The 18,565-nt window shown below is 31.8% G+C and overlaps 2 protein-coding genes across 2 annotated transcripts in view; one reads left to right on the top strand and one right to left on the bottom strand.

Moving 5' to 3' along the window:
• Positions 1 to 18,565, top strand: part of LOC141527647 (uncharacterized) — a 144,061-nt gene that overhangs the window by 19,576 nt on the left and 105,920 nt on the right. Inside the window, exon 2 of the mRNA XM_074243216.1 lies at positions 3,575 to 3,717. Within this exon, the coding sequence (XP_074099317.1) occupies positions 3,575 to 3,717 (143 nt within the window). The remainder of the gene's footprint in view (positions 1 to 3,574; positions 3,718 to 18,565) is intronic.
• On the bottom strand, positions 15,932 to 17,000 carry LOC141527349 (bone morphogenetic protein 1-like). The gene is made up of 4 exons (XM_074242771.1): positions 16,786 to 17,000; positions 16,542 to 16,720; positions 16,233 to 16,463; positions 15,932 to 16,164 (listed from the first exon to the last, which is right to left on the bottom strand). Exons 1-4 carry the CDS (start codon positions 16,998 to 17,000, stop codon positions 15,932 to 15,934), a joined length of 858 nt encoding a protein of 285 aa, XP_074098872.1.

Here is an 18,565-nt window from a genome sequence, read left to right as displayed (position 1 = left end):
TGTCTGGGTGGCAAAGATATCACTTAATCTCCTGCAGCAGTTATTACCACCGAAAACATTCACTAGCAGATTCCCCCACGGCTTTGTTTCGGCATTCCAACCTACTACTATGCTATTGTTATCTGATATAACCCGTGTCATCATCGCTTTATGCTCCCCGTCTATTGTTCGTGGTATTAAAAACTTAAAATATACAAAGTTTATCCTGCCGAATTGTTTTTTTTTTTTTTTTTTTTTTTTTTTTAATCAATTTCGTTTTCATTTTCGACAGCGTGGTTAATTAACTATCGAAAATATTAATCAGGCAACTTTTAATTAACTCTATTATTATTCAATATACCGTTGATGGGTTAATGAGAAGAGGCTAGACACTGAATGACATTTAAAACTTTACCGCAAGTTATTATACATGTACATTTTCCCTCAAGTTGTTTAATTAAATTATCAATACCCAAAATTTATTAACAAACTTTTTATTGCAATTATTCTGAGGAAGAAAATTAACCGATGAATAAATAATTGTTCAGACTTGAGGAAAAATTTTAAATTATAATTTATAAATTTAATAATAAAAATAATTGTCGTTAAAAAATAACTTGCTAGAGAATTTAAAATTTATTCTGTTTCAAGTTCAACGTAATTGAGATTTTTTTTTTTTTATTACTATCAGTATAACTATAACTATTATTATCATCATTATTTTTCATCTTTTCATAAAAATATCAGACCAGACTCTATAGAAGATATTAGAATTTTACGCTATGAAAGCCATTTTTTAATATCGAGAGCAGTTGCCCGATCACGCTTTTACAAGCTTGTGTCCCTTGTCGTCTCAATCTCAGCTCTTTTACTTTCCTTTTTTTTTTTTTTTTCCTTACACTTGGCCGAATATCAAACTCACATCAGCATTTTATAATCTATCCACGATTTGTTTGATTTTCCACTGAATATTTTTCCCGATAACTTACGATTTTCATTCGCCCAACGGAGTCCTTCTTCCTCAATCCCTAAATATTTCCACTCACCCACACCTTGACTCTCAACAAGCCCCATAAATCCTCTAGTTTGCATACAAAAAAACGTATATAAAAGTCTCCTATAATTAGTCTGTCAAAAACGTTGCCAAAACATCACCGCGGTACAAGACCCGCCTGAAAAAAAAATTTTTTTTTTTAAATGACGCACTCTTGTATTTGCAAGTTGTTGGATTCTGTATAATAGTAATTCTTCAAACTAAACAAGGATACCTGCCAGACGCTTTCAAACTCAGAGATCCAATATAAAAAAAGGTATATTTATAAAAATAATAATAATAAAAAAAGGTATAAAATAAAGGGAGGAAGAAAAAGAGGATTGAGAGGGTGTGGGACACCGCGTTCGTTCGATAATGGCACAAGAGTAGAGCCGAGAGCACAATGGAACAACAGGAGCTCAGCCGCGATTGTCTCCGTTGGATGAGAAGAAGAGAAGACCTTCCTCTTCCTCTGCTCTGAGAAGCAGCAGCAGCAGCAGCAGCAGCAGTAGCAATAGCAGAACACCGTCTCACTACGGAGTAGAGGGTCTGCAGAGCTTTGATTAGCGTCTTCCACGTACTACGTATCGTCTCGACAGAAATAATAACGCCATTTACCGATCCGCTGATTCAGTATTTCATTTTAAATATAAAATAAAATAAAAATTCCGGAAAATATTAAATAGATGTGGTTGCATTGAAAGAATTGATGATTTATGCCGTGATTACACCAGGGACAACCAAGCTCTGGTAGTATTAAAAAAAAATATATATATATTAATGACGAGGAATCGCGAATAAATGTATGTAAATATAAATATTCAATGCTAGCTGGTCAATTTACAAGAATAGTCATTACTGAGTAAGTCAAAATTTATACTTGCCCGTGTTCTTGTCGCGCTTTACATTAATTCCCCGGAGTAAGACGCTGCTGCTGTTGCTTCTAGACTTACTACAACATTTAGATCTATGCAACTACAACAACACCTACAACTAGTACAATTACAATGACAACTTCAGCTACGACTGTTGCAAATACTAGGATCTCTTGGGAAATGCGCTCAACTCCTTCATGGCTTCTGTGTTCCAGATATATGTAGACCTTCTATCTCGGATTTTGAATTCTATATTCACAACAAACTCCCGGTGTTTCTATCATGTATGAACTGCTAACACTATTTAGGGTGTACGAATAGCAATAGTAATAGTAATAGAATGTTAGAGGCTGTTATATTATTGTACATATGAACTGTCGTTGTTTGGAATTGCCGAGAAATATTATTGCTTACGCAAGTGAGTCGCGTTCTCTGAAAACGTGAGCAATAATAATGATGTAACAAAGTCCAAATTATTTTGAATACATTAAGCCGAATTTATACGCCCAACTGGACCAACAACTGTGAGCATAAGTACTTCTAGGAAGTAAATGTTATGCATTATTTACCGTCTCTTTAATTTTAATCACAATCTTTATATTATTGTTATTTATTTTAATTTTAATGAGGATAAAACTCGCTTATTCCATGTCGATAAATATGCTCTTGATTTTGTATGCATTGTTTAGAGATGTATATATATATATATATATATATATATATATATATATATATATATATATATATATATAATTTATACTTAATTTAATAATATGAGCAAGGAATAAATTATCGTAGAATATTCATACTGTGTCATTAAAACATATTGTATGCACCTTTTACTTTAATAAAGTCGTTCTTTGTAACTGATTTATGTTACCTCGTGCGTGACTCTGTCAAACTTATTTTTGTCATCATTTTTTTAACTAAACCTACTTTTCGTTTTACTTTTTGATTTTTGTTTATAATTTAAATTTTACTCAGTCTTTTTAATTAATCACACACCGATGCTGGCTGCTAGGACTGATGAAAAATTTTTCAGGCTTATTTATAAAAAAAAAATGTCTGTTATTTTTTATATAATTTTTTTTTTTTGAAAATTAAGTTAACAGACATTAAAAAAATTTTTTTTAATTTTTTACTAAAAAAATTGTTACAAAAAAAAAAGAAAAAAAAATTTCACAGGTAAAAAAAATGAAAAACTAATTGAAGCAATTATTGATAAAAGAAAGTAATAACCTCAAAGCAATTTATATATTGACGAGGTTAATCTTTTTAGATATATTTTTAATGTCTTTATTTGATTTTATGTTTCAGATCCAAAATTAAAAATTAATTATCACCACTTAACAATTAAAAACTTTGAATGGCGTTAATAAAGTTATTATGTCACTAAAAAAAAAAAAAAAAAAATAACGACACAAACAATTAAAGTAGAGCTTGTTATAGCATTGATAAAGAATAATGGTAAAGAGTATTGTTTAAATTGATAATAACATTTCAATTGAATGATCTTTTGCTCAATATAAGTATATAAATAAATTATTTTCCATACCTTGAAGATTGAACAATAGACTTTAATTAGAAGCTGTCTTTGTTATTATTTACTGTTAAGAATAAACTTTATAATAAATTCTAAAGCTCTGGTATCAACAGCAGACTTCAATTGAATAAACTGACGCTTAAGATCTGTTAAATTATGCAGAGGACGGAATCTCAGAGATATTTTGACGTCAATTGAATCCAGGGAATCATCAACATCCTCACCTCGGAGGCTATCTTCATCACAATCTTCATCAGCATCAACATCTGTATATTTAGCAGCTACGAGTGAGTAATTAATAACTAAAATATTTATGGCTCGATAAAAAATTTAAATTACCTTGAATACAAACTGGATTGATACTATTAAATATAAATGTCGGTATTAATTGATCCAGATAAAATAAATCGATGATATATCTAATTAAAGTTAATAGAGATATCATAAAGGATCAATTATCGGTATCAGCAGTATCGATAGATGATTCTAATCAATTTTATAAATACAAATACCTTGATTGCTATTAAATATTTAATCGAGAGTTTAATTTTAAGTATTCTGATACTTAGGATTTTTTTTTGTGGCATTTTTAATTGAAATGAACGAATTATAGAGCAGACAGAGAGAAGGTAGAGGTCTCGACGTGATCATGGTAGTTTGGATGCGTCAGTTATCCGGCAATTACCTCGGTTAATCGCTGTCTCGGTTACTACACCAGTAAGTTAATAGAAAACTCGATATTCTCATGCCTCGGCAGCTAAACTGTTTATGTCAGGATTCATTAACTTGTTTTTATCCTCCTTTTGCCCGGATTTTATAACTTTTTGCAACTGGTAATGGATATCAGTCCGTTGATTATCTATTAGTCACGTAAATGGGTCAATCGAAGTTCTACCGGGTTATTGACCGCGGGATGGAGATTTTGAGGGTAACTATTCACTCTATCCTCTTTATATTCTCTTTATATCCTAGCTTCTGATGTCATATGAAATATTAGGTAGGAGCTGGGCTAGCAGGTACTTATTAGCTTGGATAAAGCTTCAGTTATTATGAGACATAACGATCGGTAAGAAAGAATGCTTTTATGGTCCTCGCTAAGAAGTTTTACTTTACCTCAACCTCGATCAAGTTGGCTTATAATAAAATTATAATGATATTAAAATAGATATTCTATTGAAAATTCAGTTAAATATTCATTTAAACGTCCATTAGTAGTCATAAAAATTTTATATTGATATTTTATGCAATTTATCAGATTTATTATTTATTATATTAATACTGCTGAAGCGGGATCGAATCAGGACACTCTAGAATTCATACGAGGTCCAACTGGAGCTTATATACTTTAGTGAATTATTTTAATGGCAATTACGGAGCAATGTTCCTCCTTTTTATTTAAAGCCAAAATTATTAATATTTAATATTTTGGGATAATTTAATGCAATTGTAAATTTCAATAATTTACGGAGATTAAATTCGTTTTAATGAAAGGTTTTTTTTTAAATAAAAATCTCTGCAAGTTTTTATAAGCTAATTTTTTTTTAAGTTAAAACAACGATGAAATTATTATTATTTATGAAAAATACGCATGAGCAAAGTTTAATGGATTTAGTTTTTTTTTTTTTTTTTTTTTTTTTTTTTTCTAAAAAATTCATTTTGTATTTTAAAATTCACTATATTGTTTGTTTATATGCACATTTGTATATATATTATGTAGCTGCTTGAGAAGCTAGCTGAAACGTCTGCTGATAAAATCGGGAAACCCGATACTTTGAGGTCTTAACTGGAACCTTCGCTCAGTTATTTCCACAAGTTTGGAATCTCGAGGTCGAAACAAAGAGTATATATTGTCGATTGTGCTGAATTTATCTCGAGAAAAAATTTTTATAAATCAACGAGATTGCAAGAATGCAAATCAAGAAAAAACAATTAAATTACGACTGCTGAAAAAGAAAATAAACTGAAATTTTCTTCAATAGTGAACAAATAAACAAAAGTCATGCTGATATTATTTAACCAGAGTCTTAATGCTCTTAGCTTGGTAGCAGTTTTCCGATGTGCTATTATAAAGCCATACCCTAAAAATCTCATTACGAAGCAAACTCGTTTAATTATCTAAATGAATTCCCGGGGCATTTATTTATCCTTGTACACTAGACCGGATGCTTTTAAACTCTTCAACTTGAAAAGAGTAGTAAAACTAGTAGTTGTTGTTGTTGTTGTTGTTGCTGCTGCTGCTGCTGTTGCTGCTGTTGTTGTTCTTGTAGTAACAGTAATAGTAGAGGTAGCAGGAGCAGTAGTAGAGCATCGGGAACTGTGTGCTTGCAAAGCGCCCATTACACTGTCGTCTTAGTTTTGTCGACAAAAAAGTTGCAAACTCCTCGGAAAAAAACTCTTGCTGTCTTAAACATGCATCTCATAGTACCTTCTACGTCATTGAATACGCAATTGCATAAGACAGCTCTTCTATCGTACATTAAAATAGAGAATAAAAAATAAATAACAAAGCCCAGATGCTGAATTTTATTTAAAACTTTTTACGACCATCTGACTGATTGTTTCTTTTTTTTTTTTCAACTACTATCTAAATTATTAAAAGAATAAGAAAAAATTTTATCCAGGATAGTTATATGACCCTGTATCTTGTGAACTATTGACATTTTTAAAGATATAAGCTCGTCTTGATGTTATACTCATCGAGACCTTTCATTCGAGTACCCACATCAATTTTTCATATATTTATATTTATTATATATATGTATATATAAAAAATATATGAAGAATGCATGTGGGTACTCAAATGAAAGCTCTTGATGAGTGTAACATCGGGATATATTTAGAAATGTCAATAGATAAGAAAGTACAGTGCATTTGAACAAAATTTAATATTTAATAAAGCAAAATTTTATTTATTTATATTATTTTTTTTAAAACTATTGAAGTAATAAATTGTCCAAAGAATAGTTTGAACGTGTGTCGAAGATTGGTCAGAGAGAAGAGACTAGACGATAATAATAAAGTGACGTAACCCTCTGAAAATTACCACTCGGCCGCACACAGGATATTGATTAGGGTCCATTAGTTAGTTAGTTAGTTAGTTAGTAAGGAACTGATGATGATGAGGGGTTGCGCAGGAATTGATTCCACAATATAAAACCATACTAGTATGTTATGTTAGAGACCGGGCTAGACCCCAGAGTCCTGATTCATACTCGCGTTGTGCTTATCAGCGACGATACTACATAAAAAGGAGTCGAGGATTTGTACATGTGTACGTCACACCGTGCACCGTAAAAAGCCCGTACACACGATGTCGGATGAATTATGTCCGTAACGCGTGCTCCAGCCACACCCCCCAGCTAAACCTGCCCTACTCACATATTATATTTATCCACACATATATAAGTACCCGACATAAATATCAGAATAAAGAATATTATGTCGCGATTCTTGGCTCTATAAAATAATGAAACAGCATGTGGCTCTACCCCTTTTTTTCTTGTATTTCTTCTGCGTTTTATACACCTTACTCGCGTTGTATTCAGTCAGACGCTCATTTTCTCAAGCTCTCTGCTCGGTGTACTTACTTTCCCGCCACAAAAATTACTTTTGAGTAGTCTACTTTTTTTTATCCATATATATCACGTACCAACGAACATGTAACGTGTAATTTTCCACCCTTGTATTATTTTTCTCCACTTTTCTCGCCTCTATTTTTTTTTATTTTTTAATTTATTATTCTTCAGACAGAATGAATTTATTTAATTAGTTTTGTTATTTGTTACCAGACTTTACAATATTTTAATCTTCAGAATCAATTCTAGTGGTTTATAAAAAATACTTTGCATATAAAATCTCAAGTAGGTCAAGCTCTAGAAAAAAAAGAAAAAAAAAGTATTATCAATTACACAAAAGAACTGTCTTAATAAATTTATATGAATAGTTAAAAAAACAACCGAGGTATTTTAATGTAAATTATATCAAAGTGATAAAAGTATAAGAAAAAAAGATAATAAATCTTATGTAATTCACATAAAAGTGTTGTTATAATAAGTCAAGTTTATCTGTACAGATGTTAAGTACAAATGTAATCAGAGGTTTTAACTTTTCTAGCTTTATAATCTCTTGACAATTCTCTAGGTGACTGATTACTCGGTAACACGATAAACATTAGCATGTACCCGGTACTAATTTTAATATATCTAAATGTGTATAATGATATTAGTACCTAAACACTCTGCCAAATTTATAGGGCACACTAAAAAAGTTTTGATTAATACCAAGCATTAATAATTAAATCAAGATTTAAATATTCCACGTAAACCTTTAAATAATCCGTGATAATTACTAAAACCCGGAGACGACAGAGCAACAATTTTCCGTAGAAAAGTTTAAAAAATTTCATTCGTTCATAAAATCATAAACAAAGCGGTAAGCATAGCAACACCTGTCGTAAACGCGTTATTATCCTTTACTTAGCGCCCTCAACTTTTTTCAATTCATTCTTTCTTTCTTTCTTGGTAGTATAATTGTGGTGAGACAAAATTAAAACAACCGAGTCGCGTACTGCCTCTCTCTATAGTTAAGTAAATTAAAACAAAAACAAAATATAAAAAAAATAACAATAAAATAAAAACTAAAAAGATCCTAATTATCCCTGAAAGGTGTGAGCAGGCACGCACACTTGAGAAAAGGTCTTGTCGGCTTTTGCTTTTGCTCCTGAAGCTTTTGCCGTTGGCCTTGTGTTCCTCTTTTTTTTTTTTTTTTTTTTTTCAGAGTAGTATAGAAACAGCAGAGTGCATATTCAACATTAAACTCTCATACTCATACTCATACTTATATTGTACTTGTATTGTCATATATTATACTTATACTTACTTACTTACTTAACTTACATTACTTACACATTGGTTAGCTGACTTCTATTATATACAACACAAGATACAACATATAACATGCAGCATATAACATATAACATATAACATACAACAGACAACAGGAACAACCCATGCGTTGTGTTAGATCGGCTGAGATCGCGCGTCCCTGCCGGCAGCAGCATCAACCGCGCATTTTGATATTCATGTTTCAACATTATTTATGGTCCGCAGAATGAGAAGCCGCACGCGTATTCCTGACACACACGACGTGTCTCAACACATAACGCAACACACATGCCACTGGCAATCTCACTTTAGAGATAGTTTAATGCGTATTTACATCAGGACAGCATCACCCTCTGTTGAGTTTGAAAAAATAATTATATTACATATTACAATCTATAAAAAAATTCAATTATTTAAAATTTTAAGTTTTACATCTCTTTTGTCTTAAATAAAAATAAATCCGCACTGAAAAAAAATTTTTTTTATCTTAATTTAAGATAATGAAGTTCTTCAAAATGATTTTCTTGGTTCAAGAATTTTTTTGTGATTAAATAAAGTTAATTTTTTTATCAATGTATTTTGACGCGTAATTAAACTCAAGGAATTTTCCATATTTCAAGGCTCATTTGCTGCGTTGACGCCGAGAAAAAGTTAATAAAACAATTAAAATAATAATCAATAAATAGCTCGAATATAAATAATTACAACCGACTAAAGTAAAGTACTTAGGTGGATCGTTTCTGACAGTATTAAGAGAAATAGGCAGCGCATAGCCGAGCTTGAGCGAACGTGTCGGTTTATGTTTCTTTTTATGGTCGGTGATTGCAAGGTACGGTAAATAACTATCGGGCGATCGTCCTGGCGTCGTAACCGGATCGAGAGTAATATCGACTGAGGATCGTCGTCTCGCTTGTCATCTTCCCCGTCGTCAGAGTCCATAGTAGATAATACTCTATATATATATATATATATATATATATATATATATATATATATATATATATATATATATATATATCTGCTAATAAAATGAAATAGTTAAGAAATAGTTTTAGTTTAAAAGCCAACCAGTCATAACCCACTATGCAGCGGTGGTATCTTTTCAACTATAACTATTATCCATCAAATCACATCTACCGGTGTATCTTACTGCTATATCGGCGCTGTCATTGTCCTGGCTCTATCTCCGACACCGGTACGGTTAATTTTCTTCCATGAAACAACAGCGTCATTATTCTTACGGTCATAAATTTTTCACCGGCCCCGAGCTCTCAAACAGTTAGCCAAAGCCAATAAAAATTCTCAGTTAGTATAGCTATTATTCCCATTAAAATTATTTGTTAATAAATTATTATCTTCATTATAAAAACATTAGTTTGATAATTTGTGGTTTATTTTTTTTTATTATTATTTTATTTTATTTATTATGATAAAAAAAAATGTAATTGCAACTCGGTAAGATTATTCAACTTGAACCGTATTGATTAAAATTTTAAATTTATAAATATGTGCCTATAAATAAATAATATGACGTCTACTGATAGATTAAAAGGTTGCTCATTGACCCGGTAGATAAATTGTCTGTGAAAATTAAAATTAAACCATTAAAAAAAGGTCAATTTAACAGATTTATCCAGCATAGACCTAGTAACATTATACTCTATTTATAATTAATGTATTTTATTAATAAAACTAAAGTGAGACGGTAATTAATGGATTTAAGACACGATAATCTAATCTAATTTAAATTACAGCAAAAAATTATATTGAATAGATTTAAAACCAATGAAAAAAATATAATAATTGGATTTTTGTTATTAATATAACGTTATAATAGCAATTTATCATTTTGAAAACATATTATTACACGCTATTAATTTAAAATAAATTAATAACACTTGGAATTATTATTATCTTTGCAAATAAATATTTTTTCGCCTTATAAATTAAAATACTATTAAATTATCAGGCACTTTGTTATAATAATAACAATAATAATGATGTAGAAAAAAAAAGAAATCGCGATATGAAATGGTAAACCAATAATAATTAATCATAGAATAATAACGCTATCAATAAACCATAACTTAATAAAAGATTTCATTGAAATAAATTACTGCTTAATGCTGTTAGACAGTGAGTACTCTGGGTACTGAGAGTCTGGCAAATGCTTATGTATAACGGTATACACTTTACTTGAGGAGAGTCGTCGGCATGTAGAAAAATCTCGCACGGAACTGTTTAAGAAATACAGTCGACAGGATCAGTGGCCTACATCAAGCTACTATACTAGTAATATAACAGATATAAGAGTATATATCTACGCTAGTTGATCACGAGCCTATCGACATTGCAGTGTTACACACACCGAACTGATATAGACACCCTTTGTCGAGTCCGAGAGCTAAATAGATCAGCCGAGTTAAGACTGGACTCGATACCAGTTACACCAAAGAGCCAAGGTGTAAATATATAACATTGAACCATATATAACTGAACAACCGTGCCAGGCTTCTATTTCTGTCTGGGGAGCTCAGTCACGTGTTTATCGACAAGTTTAAGGAGATTGTTAGTCTATGGCTGTTGTTACTCTATCTCTATCTCTATCTCTACAAATCTACGGTCATTTTCATCTTGGTAATAAACATTGTTTCTAATTCTATGTTTCTACACAAATATTTACGCTTGTTATAAATTTTACTGTCATTGTAAAACTATTTTTTTTTTTATCGCGATCTTTGATGGAGGAAAATGAGATTATGAGGCGTGTACTTTTGGATTTTTTATAAATATTTTCTTATAAAAAATAGTTATTAAAAAAAATTCAAAATTTTTCAAAACTTCAGAGTTGAATTCCATTTCGATGCAACAGTTGAAAAATTTTTTCCATTTCAACAAAATATCCAGCAAAACTCAAGCAATAAATTTATAAACTATACCGAGAATCGAAAGCTCGAAGTAAAGTGAAAAGAGGTGAAGTTAAAGTCAAAGTACTCGTATTATATGATATTGTTTGGGTAATACAAGATATACAAAGTATACAAAGTAAAGTTCTATTTGGAAAGAGTAAGTATTTAGCAAGATAGTAAAAAAGCGTAGTCGTACACCTTTACCTTTATACTTATATACAACTTCTTCTGGGATCGAGATAAACGTGCTGGCTTGTAAAGGTAAATCACATACATGTTCAAGCGCAACGCGTATCATGGCCATAAATACCTGGTGAGTGGATAGGAGTATAAGGAGGTGAAGGAGGTTCAATAAAGGAGGAAGAGCCTCAGTGAATCCTTCAAAGTGTAGGTAGTATACTGATACCGATACTAATACCATCGCTGATACTCCTAGACTAAAGAGTACTGCAACTAGTATTGAAACAAGTCAGTCCTATCTACCTATATACTCGTACTCATACCGATACCGATACCTTTCGGAGCAGCTTCTTGGGCTCGGATCGGCATATATGTACAAAGTCAGCTTTCCAATGCAATCCACCGGATGGTATTTTACGCGTGTAACTTTAAGTTGTCCGAGGTGAGAAACCGCGTGCCGATGGTACCAAGATCGACTACCTCAGAAGGCCCGAGACCCCGTTCAATTGAGATATCGCGTATATATCGCGCGACCTTCGGAAAACGTGATATCGATTCTTAGAGTCCTTACCAGAAAGAACCAAAGAAACGCCAATCGTTAAATCCTCTGTACTACTCCAGCTCGAACTCGGGCTTACTTTTATTTAATACTCTCACGTAAACAAAGACATACACACTGTTAAATAGACAGACATTTATTTATGTAGATATTTAAGTCTGTGTTAAGGTGACTTTTTTTATTTACCTCGTACCAAGTACCAGCCTTTCATTTTTATTTTATATATTATATTTATATATTTATCTATATCTATATCTATATCTATATTGAGATATCTTTATCGCGAATTCCGGTAAACGGGCCGATGGTTTTATGTGTATGACCCCAACTCGGAGAACCAGCTTGTAACCGAAAGTGAGTCTGCCTTTTTTCTCACGTGAATGCCTTCGTGTCACTTCTTATCCTATCTAACACTATAACTGCCTTGACATCTTTTTAGTCTACTCGCAATCGATACCCGTAGATGACATGGATCGTATTACTACCATCCGCTACCGAGATTTCAGATTCTCAGGACGATATATTATATAGATGTTGTTAATTTTATTATTCTTTACTTTACCGGAATTTTCTTAATTTACTTTTTAAAAATTTTAATTCACAGGTATGTTTGTTTATTAATTTTAATTACCATCATATAATTTATTGACAATGACAACTATTAATATTTATTAATATTATTTAATAAAATAATGTCTGGATAAAAAAAGCTTTTGACACTCAAAAACACGCTATCAAATGACATGAATAACTAAATAAAACATAATAAACGAGCTCTGAAACGTTAAATAACATTAAATATTATCAAATGGCATTATTAAAGTAATAATAAATTTATGAAAAGTATTCTCGCGATACCTAAATGCAGAAATATATAATTCATATTCAACATTAGCATTTTAATGAATTATTCATACGGACAATAACGGTATCGTCACTGATAGATATGACAGATAACTGGAAATCAATATTATAATGTACATCTACATCTACATCTACAGATATATTATAGATGCATAATAATATAACTATATCAGGTATAAGTTTGACATGACAGAGCTTACTTTATTTAATTCTATTAAACGGTTTTTAAAATCATGAATTATAAATGATATATTATAAACTGGTTGAACTTTAGTAAAGTAGCTCTACTTGCAACGAATGACTTTTAGTAATTGTGTAAAGTTTTAGTTGAGTGAAACAAAGTGATAAGACGACGGAGATTTGGATTAATACTACATGTATTAATAAATTTTTGGGGATCTGGGTCACGCCAAAATATTAGAGTACTTTAAGTGGTAGAAAGTCATTTGAGCTAAGAGAATAGCTTCCGGCAAAGGTCTTCCGGCAAGCGGCTTCAATTATCGTTCTATGTAATATTGATAAAGCTTAACTAATATACATCTACGGCAGAACATCTCGCAGTCGACCATACCATCGACCCATTTAGAGTGGACTTATACTAACCATCTCGGTAAACGGCTTAGCTTTAGCTTCCGGAATAGCATACTCGGATGATTACATCCGGATTTAGATTCAACCGACCATTTTTTTGCAATTATGATTATCGAAAAAAAAAAAAAAAAAAAAAAAAAAAAAAAATTTCTTTAAATTAAAAAGAAAAATAAAATAATAATTATCACCACGCTATAAAAATCTTTTACAATTAATAAATCATCTCGCCTAAATAAAGCGGCAATTTAAGTCACGGAAAACAATTTTATGCGAGGTATAGACCCAGTAAATTAACCTCTGATTGCTGTACTTGCAGTTAGATTACGTTAATTATCTAAACAATCATCGTGTGTGTGTAGGTACAAAAAGTAGATCATGGTTCTAACATTGCACACCGTCAGATCGAGACACTGGCAAGTTTAAACATTAAGTGGAAGCGACATGCGAAAGTCCTGTTCAAAGACGCTTGTATAAGAAACAGTATATATATAATAATAATATATACATATAGACTAATCAAGATTCGTATTATCGCGAGCGAGTAAAGGCCTAATGAATAGAATTCAGCATATAGCGAAAATGCGGTAAGCTTTAACAATGAAGTATACAGCGCCTTTCAACGACAAAACTCAAACTGAGGAATGCGGTTACACCTCACTCTCCAGCATAAGCAGTTTTATGCTAGATTTCCTCTGTGTTAAAACAACTAGTTTCTTGCATTCGACTTCTTACTACAGAGTCTGATCTGATCTGGCAAAAATTAAACTGAAGAGAAAAATAATTCAGAGGAAAATAGATAGTTATTTTTTTAGAATTTATGTAACTCAAGTCAAACGATCGCGTCAAAATGACAGTGATGAAGAATTGACTTTTCCTCGATTTAGCGGGGACATTAATAAGTCAATCGACAGATGTTGAGGTTAATAAAATGCAAAGACATTCGCGAGACTTTGACAGTTTTTAATGGTAAAATAGAGGTAAATCCGTGGACGAAAACGGAGGAAAATAAAGCGAATGCGATGGCAAGTCTTGATACAAGAAATTCAGACGGGTCTGTACACATAGACCGACGTGTATAATAGAATCTTGGCCTCTCTCTTTCACCGGTTTTGAGCGCAGGCAAACGCAAGAGTATAGGCAATGTACCAAAATTGCTTTACCGTCGGTCCATTTACGGAGATGAAAAGCACTCTGTGCCAAATACACCGGTGGCACTCGGTGAAGGAGAAGCGTCCTGCCAAGAGCACCATTTGCCACACCATACCGTCCGAAAAGTGTATACATAGATATAACAGTTTCTCAGTATTCCTGTGCTCTACTCCTGGCAAACCCGTCCCCATTTCTCCTATTTCACTTTAAACAGTATGACGTTTGATTAGCTTCCCTTTTATCAATGCAACGGTCCTCTGTGCGGACGCAAAAGCTCTTCAATATCGGATTCATTTGATTAAAATTCCTCTCAGCAGCGCTATTATTTGCCGCGCTCTTGTTGTTCAAAGACAGAAATAATGAAATTAATAGTGAATCAGTACCGAGTTCGAGACGGTTGTTTTAAAAATAAAATAATTCAAAGGGCAACAATTCTATCAAATTCTTCCGTTCCATAAAGTCATTTTGCTGGCACTTATTCTGTGCTCAAGCGCTCCCACATAACCAAACGTCTGATAAAACTCTGGCTCGATCAAGTAGAAACGGTCATTCATCTAGAAGCGATATATTTCCATCTGTGGATGCAATATATACTTATTTGTCACGCACCGGTGGCTGCATTGTGAGTGTAACGAGTTGACAATAACGATGGTTACTCTCTGCTATTAATCTATTACGTATCTCAGTCTCTGTTTTGTCCTTTATTGTCTATAATCGATCATTATTTTTATAAATCGTACGCTGCAAGGTCAGGTAGTAAAAAATCAAGTACAAAAAAATTATTTAAAAAATTTATTGGTCTTATCAATACATCACAAGTAGATATAATTTTTATAATAACTCTTCACGAAGATATAGCTGAGATAGTAGCTGAGAATCCACTGGCTTATATTTTTCCATTGCTGCTAAACTCAATTAAGATTTTACTGTTTTTGATAATTTTAGACTTATTTATCGAGCCGCATTCTCTCGATAAATATCCTGCTTTAAATCTGTCCAGAACTTTCATTTTTATATAATCATTAATGCATTCTTTGCTTGGTTCTATATCAAAGTAATTGAATTTTATTGAAAAATAATGATGTCGTGGGGCTGACAAACACCACGAGCATTTTTTATTCGGTTCATAATTATTTGGAAAATTTGGTGATTCCAAAATCATACTCTCATTACTTTTCAATTTAATATCAAAGCTACATGTTTTTGAGTAAGTCACGGTGAAACCGGTATTATTAGTTTGATAATTTTTTCTGACATAGTCAACTAATACGTAATTACTCGCCCAAAATACAATCGACAAATAGCTACCACAATACTGAACTGAAAATAATTTCGTTGATTTACAATCAATTCTACTTTTTTTACATTAATGATATTTACCAGCAGCACTTCTGTCCCAGTATCCATAATTTATTCGCAAATAATCAATGTTGCAGTTTTCACTGTAGGTTAAATCGAAGGATGTAATCGTCAGGACAACTTGTTCTCCACTTGACGCCGGAATCCTCCACTGACAATGATAGTTTCTGTGAAATAAATCAACTGAATAATTCGGTGATCCAAAAGTTCTCGACGGATCCAGTAAAGTTCCTCCACAAACTAAAATTTGAATCAAAGCCTGCCAAAAATATTTCTCAAATATAATATTTGACATGAAACAAACTTACCAGAACAATTATACAGCAAATTAGTTCCAATTATATCTCTTTTACTGAGCTCTTTTCTAAAACCAATATTAAAAATTTGGTTGTCCATTCCTTGAATAGGTACAAGTGTATTCATAGTTTTATTTATTGCAAATGCTTTCTGGGGATAATGCATTATTGATTCGTGATCATACGGCTGGTTTAATGTATCAATTTTATCAGAAGATAATTTTTTAAAATTGTTCATGAATTCTACGTAAAATATTTTATTATTACCAAAAATTTTGATCGCATAAAAAATATTATCTATTAATAATGAGGAATAATTACCAGGCTTGATGTTGTCTCGAATAATTTTAACATTTTCATCACGATCTGGACGAATGTGCTCATGTTCCAAGCCAATAACATGACCTAACTCATGTAGAACAGTTCTAACATGAAAACAGCTATTGTTCAAACTCAATTGATGACGGCCTATTCCGAAATAATCAATATAATAACAGCACCTTAAATATTCAATAAAAAATTAAAACGTTCAAATTATTTTGCTGTAAAATTATTATTAACTTACCCGCAACTTAATTTATCAATAGCGACGTATTTTGGATGAAGGTCTTGAATCCTTGGAACAAATTTAACACATGTTGATTTTTCCCAAACTCGCATAGCTTTTCTGATAAATAAATATTCGTGTCCGGTAAAATTACCTTCGAATTGATAAGGTATTACTCCTTGATCCCACAAACGGTTCACATTAGCATTTGCTGCTATTCTTTTACTCCGCATTAGCGTATCGTCATTATTATTATCATCAAAAAAATCATAATTAATGTTTTCAGTGTTGAATCTAATTATACTTCCAAGTGTTCCATAAAAATTAATTTTAACAAAATTAAATACAAAATTTTAACAATTAAAAATGACTGAAACTTCATTTTAACGATATTAAAAACAAAAAGACTCTTTTAATTGATATTTAGTAATATGATAGTGAAATAATATATTAGTAAAATGATAGTGGCTTGTATTTTTTGATAAATCTCTTTTTATATGTTAAAAAAACTTACATTAAAAGAATTCGATGATTTTAATATTTTATTAACGACGATGATATCAGATAGCTATTAAAGAAAGGTTGCTATTGGTGATGAGATAAGATAAAAAAGAAAAACAAGTTGATTTTATTTTTAAATCTATTTTAATTACACCTCGCATCGTCATTATTTATAAAAATAGTTTTTTTTTATCAATTAATAATATATCAGTGAACTTTTCATCCGGTTCTAAAATTACGTCAAAAATATCCATATGTAAAAATAATACCGATGATAATGAGTGCGTAGCTTAAACGGTAATTATAATTTAAAGTTTTTTTCCAACCGCTTAAACAAAATTTATTAATACTTAAATAATTTTAATAATAAAAATAATTTAAATAACTCTTTGGTATTGTCTGTCTGCGTATTTGCATATTTTTGAATAACTTCATAATCGTTTATTAAAAAATATCCAGAGCATGCACACAAGCTACCGAGCCGTATAAAATAAAATCTTCATCAAAGTCTACAAACCTTCAGCAAAAGTCCATTATTTTATAAAGTTAATCTACCATAAAAAGTAAATAAAAATAAAATAGACGTTGTGTATTTCCCATGGATGTCCACATATTCAATTACCAAACCATATTTGATCTATAAAAAAAATAAATGAGAGCAATAAATAAACATAGCGTCTAAAATCTATTGATAACCCGGGTTTTGTTGTAAACTGTAACAATATACAGTTACATAGGGTCGGAGAAGAGAGTAGATCAAAAGAGCGGTATTGGAGGTCACCGACGTCACTTTCACCACCTCTACACTTACTGTAAGCGCTACTGTCGGCAGAGCCGCGGGCCAGACTGTCGTGAAACCCTCAACTCCGCAACAACCGGTATTGACGAAATTGATTGCCGAGTTTTATATATATAGAGAAGGTGTAGGGTGTAGGGTGTAGAGTGTAGTGTAGTGGTGGGTCCTTCCATCATCCGTTCATCTCTTACTCCCCAGCGTTTTCCAATTTATTTCATCTCACACTTGTTTGTCGACACAACTCAGCTCCCCGCTCTTGAAGTAACTCTGTTTAGGTGGAATTGCCTCCCAAAGAAGGATAGGACTTGGTCCCGTCATTTAGCTGCTTGCTTGCTTACTCTTTCGCCCCAACAGGTTATGAGCCAAAGGGTGAGAAAATATTTTTACTAAAAGTTACTCTTTTCCGCACAATATTCGGGCCCCGAGTGAACTAACTCGTCTTTCGTGTAGTACAACGCGACTACATCTACGACTACGCTATCTTTATCTCTCGTCTCTATC

This window comes from Cotesia typhae, unplaced genomic scaffold, assembly GCF_013202065.1.
Source record: "Cotesia typhae breed Kobodo isofemale line unplaced genomic scaffold, CoteBio_Ctyphae contig_4, whole genome shotgun sequence".
Lineage (NCBI taxonomy): Eukaryota > Metazoa > Arthropoda > Insecta > Hymenoptera > Braconidae > Cotesia > Cotesia typhae.
This window is presented reverse-complemented; position numbering and strand designations above follow the sequence as displayed.